This window comes from Littorina saxatilis, linkage group LG11 (assembly GCF_037325665.1).
Source record: "Littorina saxatilis isolate snail1 linkage group LG11, US_GU_Lsax_2.0, whole genome shotgun sequence".
NCBI lineage: Eukaryota > Metazoa > Mollusca > Gastropoda > Littorinimorpha > Littorinidae > Littorina > Littorina saxatilis.
Genome location: NC_090255.1, coordinates 5,905,365 through 5,921,728, shown reverse-complemented (window position 1 = coordinate 5,921,728; position 16,364 = coordinate 5,905,365). Strand labels below are relative to the sequence as shown.

Here is a 16,364-nt window from a genome sequence, read left to right as displayed (position 1 = left end):
TGACTTGACAAGTTGAGAAAACCAATGACATTTCATTTTTGCGAAGCAACTGAATGTGAAAAGAAAAGAAAGCGTGCAGAAGTATGTTTGGGTCCTGCAAGACTTTATGACCAACGATTTCTTCCTTGGAAGAAAATGAAGATGTCTGCTTTTCGTCTGCTTTGATGGTAGGAGATTTTACAGCGCACACGGTAAATTGCAAGTCGTATAAGTTGAACAAGAATGTTGTTATTCTTCTTTCTTCGAAGTACCATAGATTTGTTCTTGGCCATATTTTCGAGCTGTGCATTGTTATATTATGGGAAAAACATGTTTGAACGCAAATTTGCACAGAAATGTTGATCATTTGCTCCGGAACTGCAACGTCGATTTTTCAAAAAAAAAAAATTCTGGCGGAAACATGCTGGTAGTGATTGAAAAATGAGGGTGTGACAGTGCCGCCTCAACTTTTACAAAAAGCCGGATATGACGTCAGCAAAGACATTTATCCAAAAAATGAAAAAAATGAGGATATCATACCCAGGAACTCTCGTGTAAAATTTCATAAAGATCGGCCCAGTAGTTTACTCTGAATCGCTCTACACACACACACACACACACGCACAGACGCACAGACAGACAGACAGACAGACAGACAGACACATCGGACACACACACACACACACACACACACACACACACCACGACCCTCGTCTCAATTCCCCCTCTATGTTAAAACAGAGAGAGAGAGAGAGAGAGAGAGAGAGAGAGAGAGAGAGAGAGAGAGAGAGAGAGGGTGGAGAGAGAGAGAGAGAGGGTGGAGAGAGAGAGAGAGAGAGAGAGAGAGAGAGAGAGGGAGAGAGAGAGAGAGAGAGAGAGAGAGAGAGAGAGAGAGAGAGAGAGAGAGAGAGAGAGAGAGAGAGAGAGAGAGAGAGAGAGAGAGACTACAATAGTCACAGAGAGAGAGAGAGAGACTGATTACGTCAGTCGCATTCAAACATACGTCATTTGTGTTCTGACATAATCTCATCACTTCAGTTCCTGTCGTCACGAACAGACAAGCACCACATTGAGCTGGTGCCGAACTGATCAACGGCAAGAAATCAATTTCAACAGCCGTTTAGAAGAGCAGTTTCTACTTAAATGAAACTGGAATACCCACGTAAGTTTCAAGCTTGCCTTTTCATGACTTTTTAGTTTTGATAGACAAGTCTGAATGGATTTGATGGGCACTTTGTAAAATCAAAAAAATCAATGAGTTTCAGTTCGATTTACTGATGCTCGATTGTGTTTATTTTGTTTGTTTGTTTTTTGTTTTGATTATGTGCTTTTTGCGTTCTTAGCTGTCAATCGATACGAAAGTCAGTTAGTAAAGGTTGAAAGAATCGGTGTCTTGGTACAGTTGACATTTTCAGCATTTTTAGTGACAAAACTTACATCATCGTGGGCATTTCGCCGCTGACCAACTTAATTGACCGTTTTCGGTGAGACTCGCGTACTAACAAGAGAAAGAACGAACAAGACAGTAAACTAAACTAAATAGAACCAATATGACAAGTTTGAAACGCGGCGGCACACTATTTTTGTCAGTCACGCGACTGAGTTTCGCTTTTAGTGTTTTATTTTAATTTTAAATGTTTTAATTTAATTTTTTTCTTCTAGTTAACTCCTTTGTAAATGTATACAGCACGGCTAACCCGGCCTGGTAATTTTGTGGCGGCATTTTTCACTGAAATGATGAACTGACGAGGAAAAGATGATGAGTGATGAGTGATGATGATGATGACACTTGACTCTTCTCATAAGATCGGAACTGTATCAACTCAACTGAATGTGCCTGACACAGTGGAGTGGCTGACAGGCAGTGCCACATCGTGGCCGCACCTCAAATGGAGTGACAGACTGACATTACTGCCGGAGACCCGACTGTGCAGACACACAGATATATATTATTTTTATTTTATTTGTGAGTATTTCTACGCACATACCCTCCCAGAGGGAGGCTCATGGCGTTTACAATATGCCGTGTGAGATGGAATTTTTTACACAATTAATCACGCATTCACATCGGCCAGTAAATCTCAAGCGTGTTAGGCGAGTATATACTTTTCACGACCTATTATTCCAAGTCACTCGGGTATTTGGTGGACATTTTTTTATATATGTCTATACAATTTTGCCAGGAAAGACCCTTTTGTCAATCGTGGGATCTTTAACGTGCACACCCCAATGTAGTGTACACGGGACCTCGGTTTTTCGTCTCATCCGAAAGACTAGCACTTGAACCCACCACCTGGGTTTGGAATGGGGGGAGAAAATAGCGGCCCGACCCAGGGTCGAACACGCAACCTCTCGATTCCGAGCGCAAACTGTGCGTTACTACTCGGCCACCCAGTCACAGACCGTGGCAGAGAGAAAGGACGCGTCGTTTGATACTTAGGGTTTCTCCCCCAAAAGTCTACTTCAGTACAGTTAGTATCCAACGGCGCGGTGCCAATTCGAACATGATTTATGTCGAGTAGGCTATAGAAACTCGACTTAGTAGAGTTTTCTGAGAAGCTCCCCTGAAGTGCACTTCATGCGATTTTTTTTGATTTTTTAGAAACCTTTGTCTGCCTGTCTGTCTCAAACTAATAAACTATCACAAACTTAAGTAAAGACAAAAGGAATAACTAAACACATGTACCGATAAACAAATAAATGAACTAAATAAATCAATACAGTCGAACCTTTGTTGCGACCACCTGGCCACAACGAGTATGACCACTCCGAAGGATTCAAGGCGACGTTTTCTTCTATATAATACACCTTTCCACAGCGACGACCGTTCCGATAACAACGTGACCACTTTTGGTCACTCGGTCGGTCCCTTGGCCGTGGCCGTCACGGTACGTTATACTTTGGACTGTACATGTAGTCAGTCATGTACGCCTACATAAACAAGAAATTCCTCCGAGGTAGGAAAAACACCCCCGTCCTCAGTTACCATTCTCACTGCCACCAACTGAGAAGGTTATTTCCCTTTGACCATTAATATGTCTCTCTATAAGTCCTTGTAGAATCTTAATCCAGCAATAACTCCCTAACCGTGTGTTTGACTGGTCCCAATTTTTGTAAGGACCGTCTCAGGAATGTATAGAACCTGTTCACCAAGTTTGGTGACGATCGGTCCGTTCATTCTTGAGATCTATATGCGAACACAAACACACAAACAAACTGGCAAACACATCGACCGAATCCTATACACACCCCTATACCGGGGGCCCGGGGTGTAAAAACTTGATAGGCTTATAGACTTGAACACCGAGGCAGTCAATTTGAAAACAAAACCGGCAAAACAAAACAGGGCCGTTGGGCGGCATAACCCGTACCGCAAATTAAATAGGATACTGAGTGGGGCTTGACTTAAACCTGGTGAGCCAGCGGCATAGTAGGGTATCTATAATTATCTGTGCATAGTCTGAGGCATGTCAGTATGTCTTTGGTTCGACATAACCGATAAGACAACAGATAACCGGCTTATCACGAGTCACCCCCACCCCCCATCCCCCCCCCCCCACACACACCTTCCCCAACTGATTATTAATTGAAGTGTCACCCGTCAGATGTCATCTGATATCATATTGTCAGATTTGCACCCCCTCCCCACCCCGCCCCCCCCCCCCCCCCCTTTGGGAGACGGGTAGTCAGGTAAAGAAAACTAGTGAAATAGAACAATACATTTGTGTGGGGTGTATATATTAAAAGATCAAAACAATATACGAGAACTTTTTCTCGGCTTTCTTGCATAAAATCAATAAAAAGATAACTAAATGGAGGTAAGAAATGATTAGAAGCTATCCATGGCACTGCGTCACCGGAAAGGCGAAAGTACCACTGGGATTAGAAAGTCAATAAACTCAACATGTACGTGCTCCGTCTGGACAAAAGTTAATGCAGGGCGTGGTTTGTCTTGTCCAAGGTCTAAAATGTCAATTGAGTGATAATAACAAGAGCAATAAAATAAAAGTTGTTCCTTTTCTTTTCCAACCGTGTTTCCTTCAAACTTCGGTAACATTCCCGTCTGTGTTATTCTAGTTACCCCCAACGTGAGCACACGATCGGGATAACTATTCCACGTCGAACGCATGCGGCAATTTCAATGAGCGAAATTTCCTTTCTTCTAAAACAATAGCTGGTTTGTATGCAGTCTCATTTCAGTATAAGTCTTTTTTTGATGATATTTCCGTTACGGTTTTGCATTTGCATTCTTGCAAGGTGGTGAAAAGGTGAAGTTTGAACCCAACCGGTTTGTGTGCTGGTGCGTTTTCATGATCAGTGTTCGCTATGGCCTTGACATTGCGTGAAATCTTTTGCTGCGATTTTGACCGATTTTGGTGTGAGCATCTGTCGTCCACAAGTAATCTTGTAGATGACCGACACTGACAGTGTAACTTGCGCTTGGTCAAGGGGGTGTTAGTATTGTTTGCTGGAAACAGCGAATGGCTATCTCAGATGATGCTGAGTCGCATGCCAAGGTTTTGGTAATGGCGGTTTGGTTGCTGAACATGTGCGTCGTATAATTTGTAAGTCTTCTTTCACAAGAGTTAAAATGGCATTTATCTTTGTGCCAGTAGCATTTGATTCTTTCGGATTTCGTTCTCACTGTTTGGGCTGTAGTTTCTTTAACTGTTAGTATCTTTCACTTTCAGTGCTTTTACCCAGGCCAGTCTTTTTCAGGTCCTGTTTCTTCTGTTAACAACAGACAGTGTTGCATGGGTGTTGTGACTCTGTCGGACTTGGAAAGAAAGTGTCAAAACATGTGAAGAATAATGGCCATTGCCAGAATTTACTTTGCAGACTCTTGTTCATCTCTCCCTTTATCCCCGAGTACGCTAGTACTAGGGCTCAGCAGACTTTAATTGTCTGTCTGTGTGTGTGTGTGTGTGTGTCTCGACTTAACAGCTTATTGCTGGGAAACTACTGGGCGCAGCTCGTTCAAAAGTTGATACACTAACTTGATAATAGGTCCGATTGATCGTATTAAAACTTCATAATGTTACCTGGGACCTAAATGCGAAATAAACCACAAAAAAACGACTTGGTGGTGGGAGGAATTCGCGGTGCAACAGGCAGTCTGATAGAACGGTGCAAGGTCTCGGCCAACCAAGACTATGGCATACTCGTAGCAAAGCCGCCGAATGGTACCGTAAACCAAGAATAGTGACGTAATTACGTCACGGTCGAAAGTCTTTGACGTCAATGCCTCCCTGTAGTCTTTTTCTCTCGCGCGGTGTGTGTGTGTGTGTTCATTTTGTGCACACGTGTTACTGTTTGTGTGTGTGTGTGTGTGCGTGCATGAGTCTGTACTCGTGTGTGTGTGTGTATGAATGTCTGAAGAGTACTCGGGTCCAGCGCGAGCGTTTTTTATTTGTTTTTGCATAGATATCAGTGGTTGATACCCGGGTTTGGTTTGCTAACGTGTTATTGGTGCATAAATACTAACAATGAGCGATAAGAATTCCATTCAGTTGATTCAGCAAGCCAGAGGGTGCATCATTGCCATCAAGATTGAAGATTGCATAACACTGTCCCACCTGTGCATAGTTTGAATCTGTACAGTGTTCGGTGTGTGCAAATAAAATGCACATGTATACAAAGCCATGGAACATTTGGAGCAAACTAAGACGGCTATAGGTTGAATTATTTCGCTGCGGAATTTTTTTTTTTACAGAATGTCCCCTCAAACTCAAAGAGTCAAACAAATTCGGATAGGATATTGCGCAAAGCACCAAACATATTTGACGTGTTTGTGTGTGTGTGATTGTTAGTTTATGTTACAGAGGTGTTAAAGTGTGATTGTTAGTTTATGTTACAGAGGTGTTAAAGGCATATGTACGCGCTCCCGTGTTTACAAAGTGTAGTTTGCCCATAATCGATGTCAAACGCACCATAAGACCATATAATGACGATATGTCACCATGCGCGGACCATAATACATGCATTACAGCTTGTTCTAGCCTCTGAAAAAGTGAGGATGTCAACAAAGCCGCGGTGTTAGCTCCCTTGCATCAACGTTACATGTGTTGCCAAATCTATAAATAGGACGATCCAGATCAAAATGAAAATTAACATATCTCAACATTGAAGGGGTCCTAGACCACAATATTTTGCAGGGAACTTAATTTAGCATGTCTCCAGCTGTTGGTAAAGCAATTAGCGTGTATAGTCATCGAGTACATATGCCTTTAAAGTGGAGCATCCGTAAGATCTGTTGTCCACATGTAATCTTCCAGAAGAGTGACACTAACAGATCTGTGCACTTGATCAAGAGGGTGTAAATTAACTTAATACTGTTTGCTGGAAACAGTGGCTATCTCAGCTGATGCTGTCAGTTGCATGCCAAGGTCTTTTTCTCTTAGGCTAAACCGTGCACGCCAATGACAATTTACAGAAGTTGCATTCTGGTAGCTTTATGGATCACTCTGGAAAGCAGAAGACACATCAGACATCACAAATCTAATGCAAATCCAGCTTTTTGTGCATGTCCATGATGTATAGTGGATGTCTTCCCTTCACACTTACAAACCAGATTCTTATTTAGGCTGGGAAATGGTGTTCAAGTTTGTAAAGAAGTTGCTGACTCGGCGCCATACAAGGGGATTAAAACTGGAGCTGTATTGATTTAATGTGGTTGAAAGTTTGTGCTGCAATACTGGACTTGTGGGACTGGGAAAGACTCGAGGGGCACACAGCTGTCTTCCCCTCCCCCTCGCATCTGCGCCGGATTAATTTTAGGGCAAAGTTTACACAGTCAGAAATGTACACAGTAAGCTTCTCAACCTAGTCTTTTCAAATACAGACACATATTATTGTTTGGACAACCGGCCCTGTCATCCCACTCATATAGTGCTACAAAGTACACACACAAAAAACCTGCAGTAAAGTTTACTGTCTTGTTTGTTTAATTTCTTTGTGTGATAAAATTAGTACTTGATGTGAGAGTGCCTGAGAGTTTGAATTTGTAATTTATCTTCAGGTTCTTCTACATTATTGGTTTAAAAAAAAAAGGGAAAATGTTATTAGTCACAAGTCAGTCAAAGTAATTCAACTTTACACTCGTATAATTGCATAATTTTTTTCTAGACTGTGCCTCAATCATGTAGATCTATACTGAGCGTATACTTACTACTCGGTGACTTTCACTTCAGAAAAAAAACCATAATTAGAAAATGTGTGTTTGTTGTTTGTGTTTATCTGAAGTACAGTGGAACCCCCATTTTAATGCTCCCTCCTTTTAAAGACCTTGTTTTCTCAGTTTTATGCAGGTGTTTAAAGGGGGGGGGGGGGTTCCACTGTATTGCTTTGGGCTACAGATTCAAAAGCTGGAGAAACATTTAAAAACAAAGACGGTAGGGATGAATGTTTGCATTGTGTGTGGCAGATTGAACAAGCTGCGCAATAGAGACTCGCGGAACAATCAACAGCATGGAAAACAACAACGCCTCAGCACCTGACATCGACATCAAGCAGGAGGAGGAAGCTAGCCCTCCCAAGCCCGAGTTTGTAGATACCGGCAAGAAGGTCCTTAACAAGGATGGAGTCGGTAAGTCTTACTGTGTGGAATTGGGGGGGGGGGGGGGTGTGTGGGGGTGGGGGGATAGGTAGACGGGAAACTGCCAGCTCATTCTGTCGTGTTTGCTGGTTTTATTTGTTGTTGAAATCACTGCTTGCATGACTTGTTACAAGACCTGCAAATCTGACTTTGGCAAACATATGTGTTTGCTGCAGAAGTACTTTCCATATTCGTCACAGAAGACCTACCTCATCTGTGTTTAAGTTTTTCACAAAATCAGAATAGTTGGAGACATGTATCATCAACCTTTTCCTGTGCAAACTGACGGTTCACAGCGCATGAACAGATGGCACAACATGCAAAGAATGTGACAGGGAGCAGCTCTTGATCACGTGTGTCTGGGCTGTGTCGGATTACATTTTATTTTGACATGCAAGATATAGTACAATTTGAGTCAAACACAGGGCCATGCAGTCCCAGTGGCATGGTATGCATAATCTGTGGTTGGAATATTTGATGCCTTATAGCTTAGCAGTGTTTCCAGACTTGGAGGACCAAAGGTCTATTTGACCGGGACTGTCTATACTTGACGTGTGTGTGTGTGTTACAGAGGTGTCCAAGTGGAGCATCCGTAAGAAGATCTGGGATCACCTGGAGGAGAATGACCTGGTCAACTTCCCCCGCCCCTGCAACAACCGCATCCCCAACTTTGTGGTAAGTCTCGTTATGACAGCTGGTTGGTCGCAATAGCCTGGTGGGTATGACATCGGCTTTCCATGTGGAAGGTTGACCGTTCGAATTTTGGTTGCGAGTTAAGGGTGGATATTTTTCCTATCTCCCAGGTCAACTTATGTGCAGACCTGCTAGCGTCTTATCCTCCTTTGTGTGTACATGCAAGCAAAAGTCCAAGTATGCGAAAAAGTTCCTGTAATCCATGTCAAAGTTTGGTAAGTTACAAAAACACAAAAATACCAAGGATTTAATTTTTTTGGCCTTACATGGGGGATATCTCTTTGCAAAAAAAAGGAGAGAAAGAAAGAGACAGCATGAACTAGTGAAGGTTGCGGTAAGTATTGTTAATCTAAACCCTTTCCTCTCTGTCTTGCAGGACGCGGCCATAGCAGCGGACAAGGCTGCCGAGCTGGATGTCTTCAAGGAGGCCCAGTCGGTCAAGATCAACCCTGACAAGCCCCAGGAGCATATTCGCTTCCTCACCCTGGAGGTCAGTTACTTGCTGTGGATAGTTAACATCTGTGTTTTGTCGCTTGGACGATGGTCTGGAGGTGGTAAGGCAAAATACATTGTTGAGAAGTTGCCATTTTGAACGGTTTCCTCAGTATTAACGAAAAGCCAGTTGAGTGAGAAATAACTTGAGCCAATTGTTTGGGAAACTCTTGGGCTAGGGGTGGTATTTAGCTGGATTCATTAGACGTGAAGCAGTCAGTTGAAGGCTCACCCCCCGCGGGTTAGGGGGAGTCCCATATTGGTTGGGACGAGAAAGAATTTACCCGATGCTCCCCAGCATGTCGTAAGAGTCGACTAATGGATTCTGTTTCTCCTTTTACCCTGGTTAAGTGTTTCTTGTATAGAATATAGTCAATTTTTGTAAAGATTTTAGTCAAGCAGTATGTAAGAAATGTTAAGTCCTTTGTACTGGAAACTTGCATTCTCCCAGTAAGGTAATATATTGTACTACGTTGCAAGCCCCTGGAGCAAATTTTTGATTAGTGCTTTTGTGAACAAGAAACAATTGACAAGTGGCTCTATCCCATCTCCCCCCTTCCCCGTCGCGATATAACCTTCGTGGTTGAAAACGACGTAAAACACCAAATAAAGAAAGAAAGTTGAAGGCTCCAAGTGCTTGAACTGTTCACATCACGATTCATTTCTGCCTATTTTATATTGATTTTTTTTGTTTTCAAGATGGCCGAAAGTCAGGTGTTAGGTCATGCATGTGAAAACCATTTTGTTTTTGCACTGTGTCAATGAAATCAGTAATGATGAAGAATCCTCGTACATCAAAGCTTAGAAGTAGCAGTTTCAAGTGTTGAACTTAATTTATTCAATGATACACTTGTGTTTAAAAATGCATGTTTGTTTTTGTAGGGGAATTGAATGATAGACTTTATTTCAAACTGCATGTTTGTGTGTGCAGGCGGGCAAGACGCTGCTGGTGCCCACCCCCAGGCTGCGCACCGGTCTGTTCAACAGGATCACCCCGCCCGAGGACGCCAACAAGGAGATCCTGAGGAAGTGCTCCACTGCCCTGGTGAGGCTACTTTTTTTTGCAACTTGAACTCACGACTGCTAGACTGGCCTTGACACTAAAGGGATAATATATGTTACCGAAGCAGTCATTACAGAACAAAATTTGAAGCGGGCGATGGTGATGATAATGCTTTGTTCGGCCTTGGTCGATTAAGATGAAACAGAAGACAAAAAAGCTGGTCTGTCAAGCCGCTTAACATCTTATATGATGATGATGATAATAATAATGATAATGGTGATTGATGATGATAATGATAATGGTGATTGATGATGATAATGATAATGGTGATTGATGATGATAATGCTGACGATGATGATGGTGTGCTGTGCAGGGTGTGAAGGAGCACAGCAAGAAGATCAGCCTGAAGGACAAGGTGTCCATCGACCTCGTCATTGTGGGCTCTGTCGCCGTCTCCAAGGAAGGTAAGGACCTCCTACATCATTGTTATGCCATCACCCTCTTTCACCTTGTCCTCTTTCTACACCACCTACCCCCCCCCCCCCCCCCCCCCGTCATCCCCGCCCCCAACCCACTCTATAACAGCAACAGTAACAAGACTTTACTGTGATAGGCAATGACAGTAAAAATCAGTGGCGAAGTATCAGAGGCTGTGAGCAGCATTCATTACTGCAATAAACAAAACAAGATTAAACGAGTAATGTTATAGTAACAGCTTAAATTTAAGCTGGTTTACAAAAAATGTATCGCAGTAAGGGGTTGTCTTTGAAAATTCTTAACTAACTGTGCTCAGTACATAAAGCTTTTCCTTTGCTCAAGGAGAAAAGCGACGTCGCATTTACAAGTTTTTCTCTGCCCAACTCCAGGTTTCCGTATTGGGAAGGGCGAGGGTTTTGCCGACCTGGAGTACGCCATGATGGGAGTGATGGAGGCAGTGGGTCCGGACACGATCGTCGTGACGACGGTGCATGACGACCAGCTTGTGGACATTCCAGAAGATTTGCTGGAAGACCACGACCTGACTGTGGACTACATCGTCACCCCCACCCAGGTAAAGATGGAATGGAAAGGTTGGGTTGTTAGGGAGGGCTTTCTAGTTGAAGGTACAGCGGTACCTGCGATGAAAGGACCATCTTTAGTGCATGTAGTATGTTGGAACATTTGGGAACAGAGAGCTAGGATGTTCCTGATAATTGGAATTGCAGTGAGACTTCAACAACTTCTTGACTTACTTTGACTTATTCCTGTAGACTCCCTGTGGAGCATAGGGCCGCACAACTTCTAGCCATCGGAATATCAAGCAGGAGAAACAGCTAGAGAGCAAACCCTTCAAGTATATTCTTTTTTGTGTGTGTGGACAGAACAAATGAAGTTGATTTAGTGTAGGTTGTTGGAGTTGTTGATGTTTCCGTAAAACGTTGCCAAGTACTGATTGTTGTGTCCTTGTTCCCCAGGTGATCAAGACGGGCTGCAGTCGCCCCAAGCCCATGGGCATCATCTGGTCCAAGCTGGAGTACGAGAAGCTCTACCGCATCCCCGTTCTGCGCAAGCTGCGGGATGTAGAGCGTGATAACGGCAGGGACGTCCGTCTCAAGGGCCAGGATGCTGCTGACGAGGAGTTTGAGGAGCGCATGGATCAGGAGCGTCGGGAGCGCGGCTACAGGGGTCGCGGAGGTCGGGGGGCGCCAAGCGGGCGCCGACCTTATCGTGCCAGGCGGGGAGGAGGTGGTCGAATTGGGGGTGGCCGTCGTCGTTACCGAGGCGATGATTCTGCCGACCAGGGAGACGAAAGCAACAAGGAGAACGCGGACGAGTCCAATGATGGGGAGGGGGGAGAGAGGGGCGGTCGGCGCAGGCGTCAGTACCGCAACAACCGCTTCCGTCGCTCCAAGCCACGCCACTCAGAGTCTGAGCTCAGCGATGGGGCTGGAGGGGAGCAGGAAGGAGAGGATGGCAAGGAGAACCGACGACCCCCCAGGCGCCGAAATCGTCGCCGCGGGATGGGTAGCCGTAGCAACAACTCCCAAGACAACACCAGCGACGGAGAAAACAGGAGGTCTGACGGGGAGGAGAGAGCTCCTCGGCCCAGGCGTCCACGCATCGAGACAAGCCCTGACGGCATCGTGTTCGTCGGGGGCATCTCGCGTCGGCTGCGTGTCAGCGAGTTCAAGACGGAGATGAGAGGCTGTGACGTGCACCCCGTGCGTCTAGTCTGGCGCGGGGGAAGGGGCTTCGCCTTCCTGCACTTCCAGTCGGCGGACAACGCCACCGGAGCGGTCAAGGCTCTGTCGGGGCTGGAGATCGACGGCCGAGAGCTCAACGTGGAGCTCGCTCGGCAGGATAACCGACCCCGCCAGCGCAAGGGTCGGAACCCCAAGGAGGCAGCCAGCTCGGAGAGTGCTAACCAGGAGTCTGTGGGCAGCAGCGACGTGCCGGTGGAGGGCGCAGAGAGATAGAATCGTCTGTCCACGCTGGGTCTTGTCCGTCCCGCGATCCACCTGATTCAGGCCGGGGATTGCGCCGTACGACACCACAAAAAAGTTTGCTGGAAATAAAGAGATGGGGGGAGGAGAGAGAGTGGACATGAAAAGATAAGTAATTGAAGAGAGGGGTGAAATGCCTGTTCCCTAGTTGCCGCTGCTGATTTTTTTGTGGCTAGTAGCGTGAAGGACTCGTTGCATCAGCTGCTAGTGTTTTCCGATTCTCAACGAAATTGGTAGTCACCACACTCACAGGCATCACGGCCCAGGCTTGGAGCTTGTTCAGCCTGGCTCGTGCCTGTTCCCTGTTCAGGAGTCGATTGTTGTTTGTCGCTCTTCCAGTATGTCTGCAATACTTCGCCGGTTCCCCTCAGCGAACCCCCGGCAAAACAGTTTCTCGGGCTTTAACTCCCTTGCACTCAAGGCAGCACGTTTGTGTGCAATTTTTGCTGACTGAAACCTTTCTCAAAAGAACTGCCGTTCCGGACTCTTAGGTGCCACAGTAGGGGTAAAAGGGAATAGGTAGGGGATGTTCTGTTCCGATTGCTGGTGTTGTGAATGTATTTTCTATTTTACTCTGTCACATTGACCACTCGTCTTGTTGTTTTTGTTGTAGCCGCCCCAGCCTGAGGGGCGGGCGTTAGAAGCGTAGCGTTTGTTTCTCTGCGTTGTCCGTGCAGGGCGAGGGGAGGGGTGGGAGGGCGCTGACTGTGCCAGCCCGGCCAACCCTGTGCTGCACACTGTGGACTCCACTGCCGCTTGTGTACTGGCATTGATCACTCCACCAAGTTAACCTTTTGTATCGTCAAATTAACAAGAAGATCTAACGGCTACAGCTTCACACAAACACGTCTGCCAAAGACAATGTTGGTCTATCCCAGGTCTCGCTTTACGAGAGTTAAATTGGCCCCAAGGCTTTAGCTGCTGAAATTGGCAGCTTTGGAAGAAAGAGTTTTTATCTTGGAGAGTAATCTGAAAAATTGTTATTGGTCCTAGAATTGTGGACTACTTGATAGTCGGTAAGCATGCTGGCAGTTGGTGTTCAGTTTGTCTGCTGTCAAAAGGTCTTAAGCCTAGTTCAGGTTGTCTTTGTTTTTGCTATTGTTAATTGTGTTCATTCTCCTGCACAGGGTTGATGCGTTTTTGTTTTATTTGAAGGATATGTACAATAGATACATATGAAGTTGAGATTTTCAGAAGAGAATGTTTTGTTCCTAAATGCCGTCACATACAAAGAAATGGTTGAAATTCTGCACAATAGACCTTTTATTTTTCGTTGATTGTTCCGTTTGGAATTCTGTTTAATTGTATCTCCATTCTTCATGATTGATAATTTATCATCATTGGTTTTCATTTCATTTGAGAGTTTTGTGCTTGTAAATTTGAGTTTGTTAATGTGCAAACTGACTTTTATTGTACGTTCAGGAATGCACTTCCACATGTACTGATGTAATTTCAGCTAGGAGATGTTCAGAGTTGTGGTTTTACTGTTGACTTTTGAAAATTCAGAAAAAGGAAATGCTAAACAATTTTGAGTCTAGTGCGTAGTGACTGTTTCTCTGATGGATGAACAGGGGAGTCCCAATTCGTTTGAAGTCACCAAGTTATGGAACAGAACTTGAAGCAAATAAGAATGCAATTGTAACTTCACAGTTTTGATTTTTATTGTTAAATCTATGTCTGTTTTTATTAGAATTTGTATTAAAATGGATCATTTGCGCAACTAAGCTCTTGTATTTTTTAAATAATAAATCTTAGTCCAATATGAGGGCTCAGTTGTTTTAATTTGTTATCTGTGAAACTCAAAGATTAAAATCGACTGGCCAGAGCTAATTGTAACGAGTAACTAAGCTCACTTCAACTGCACAGTATAAATAAACCAAAGCAGCTCTGGATTGTTGTCTTCGTTGATCTTTTGCCGATCCACAGTAGAAGCTTTTCTCATTCTGTCACAGAAGGTGGTGGCCTGGATTATGTTTCATCGGTTTGTTTTGTCCACGTACAGAGTATGGTCAACAATTTGGTCAATTAGCATTCTATTACTGGTAGAAGGGTGTATTTACCGTTCAGCTTAGTTACACATGGTTGATACAACACCATTTAGCGGTTCAGTGTCCGAATATATCTTCTTGTTCACGCATGCGGTTGACACCATATCTTTTTAGCAGCAAACTTTTGTTTCTATGTCAACACATACGTAGGAAAAGTCTTCACAGAGTTAAAATAATGTTATTTTCAGATTAATGTTTTTCCACCTTTGAAAATGCAAAAAAAACAAAAAACGAAATGAACAATGTCCAAAAGATTTATTTTGTTGAAAGTAAATATTTCGTCTTTGGATGAACTCCATTGAAAGTCTTAGATTTGAAGTTGTGAAGTGTCTATTTCCTATTTATGGTTACATAATGAAATAAATTAAAAAGCAATACAACGGAGTTGTCGTGTTTCCTTGTGTGTGTGTGTGCGCGCGTGTGTGTGCGCTTCCAAACATATTTACATGTAACACTTTCATGAACAAATCACATTACTTCATGGCATATAAACTTGATAGTAAATTACCATTGCAAAGTAGCCCAGAAGTAAAAATAATTTTCAATAATGAAATTGAAAAACATTTTGTTTGATGATGGTCCTCCTGAATTGAAAATTCTTATTTTACCCAACATTTTGTTGTACGAAGACCATGTTATGCAAAAATATAGTCTGGCTGAGGGGAAATGTCGGACGTTTTTTTATTGTTTAAGCTAATTTAATGTGCTGAAGAAGAACAATGTTTCAAGAAAAAAGTCGTTTTCTGGAAATAACTAGATTATCAAGCTTTGTGGAAGAGTTGCGCTCCACTTTAGGCTGACGAACAATAACACGTGGTCGACCAGTTAAAACCATAATATAAAATTCGCTTTGGCTTGGATCTGGATCTTTTACGTTGCAGGAACCACTGTTGGTCATCTTCGCAACAGATGCGGGAGAGCGCATAATAATGATTTAGAATACAATAAAAGTCCTCACTTTGGTGGGACAGGTCAGGCCTGTCGCTTCAATGTCTTTCCCACTCTTAGTGACTTGTTAAAATGATAAAACTACTGAGCTCTGCAGGTGATCAGTGTTAGGGCAGCCCTGATGACGGCAGTCTCAGCGCTGAAGATGCTGCGCTGGCTGGCTGGGCTGGTTGTGCTGGAAGGTCTGCGTCACTCAGCTGATTCCACTCTGCGACTGTCCGTACGAAGGAGTTCTTGTACTGGTCTGTCTTGCAGGTGGGGATGCGGAAGCCTCGTGTGTTGTTGACAGCTTGCCGCTCAATGATATTGCTGCTTTCATACCCCTGGAACCTTGTGGGGATGACTCCGTCGTCCGCTAACGGCTGGGGTGAGAAACTTGTCTGGAGAGAGTGCGGGGATCAGGCCCTCAGAGATCCTGTTGAGGAAGTTGAGGCGTAGGGGAAGGGCTCCTAATATGGACCACCTCCTGTTCTGACAAACTAACGGCGCTAGAGCGCTCAAAAAAGTTTTATTCGCTGTATTCACCCTCTCTGGATAACTTGCACATGTCAAAACAGTTGCAGAAACAGAAATCTCAAAACCGTTAGGCTTTTTCTCTTTTTTTCACTTTTGGCAGCGTTCACTCTAAATTTGCCGTCTAAAACGGACTCGTTTCTGTCCACAACCAAAGCTTTTATCACACAAAAATTGCTATATGACAGCTAAGAACGTATTTGTTACATTTTAGCAGTGTTGACCCCGACTGCAAACAAAAAATAATATCAAAATCTCAAAGTATGTGCGAGTCCCCTAATATGGACCACCTTCAACAAATCGAAGAAAACAAAAGCTAAAGGCTATTTTCATTAATTCATTAAGAAGCTTGCTGAAAATAACCTATAACTAGCCCTCGAGATTTGAAAAAAATATAACAAAAAGTCTTCTTTTTGTGGAAGTTGATAATTTCACTTATTTTCACTCTGTTTTTGATAAGCTTCTTTAGTTTCCTGGTGTGCTTCAAATAATGCTCTCATCAACCCGAAACAGATAAATCTAAAGCATATTTTAATTAGTATGACTTGTACACTAAGTAGTATCATGTTATTTTGAAGTATAGGGGGACTTTTACAGTGATTCGTGAAGGC

At 43.8% G+C, this 16,364-nt stretch overlaps 1 protein-coding gene across 3 annotated transcripts; it reads left to right on the top strand.

The window, feature by feature from the left end:
- Positions 1-1,011: 1,011 nt before the first annotated feature.
- On the top strand, positions 1,012-14,672 carry LOC138979622 (methenyltetrahydrofolate synthase domain-containing protein-like). 3 transcript variants are annotated; one of them, XM_070352344.1, is made up of 8 exons: positions 1,012-1,141; positions 7,403-7,564; positions 8,145-8,248; positions 8,643-8,756; positions 9,690-9,803; positions 10,135-10,225; positions 10,628-10,812; positions 11,216-14,672. In XM_070352344.1, the coding sequence occupies exons 2-8, from the start codon at positions 7,447-7,449 to the stop codon at positions 12,215-12,217; spliced, it is 1,728 nt and encodes a 575-aa protein (XP_070208445.1). In that variant the 5' UTR covers positions 1,012-1,141; positions 7,403-7,446; the 3' UTR covers positions 12,218-14,672. The 3 variants fall into 3 exon arrangements, with proteins under 3 accessions (XP_070208445.1, XP_070208444.1, XP_070208446.1); XM_070352343.1 differs by lacking the exon at positions 1,012-1,141 and adding an exon at positions 4,032-4,156; XM_070352345.1 differs by lacking the exon at positions 1,012-1,141 and adding an exon at positions 4,410-4,544.
- The last annotated feature ends 1,692 nt before the right edge of the window (positions 14,673-16,364 follow it).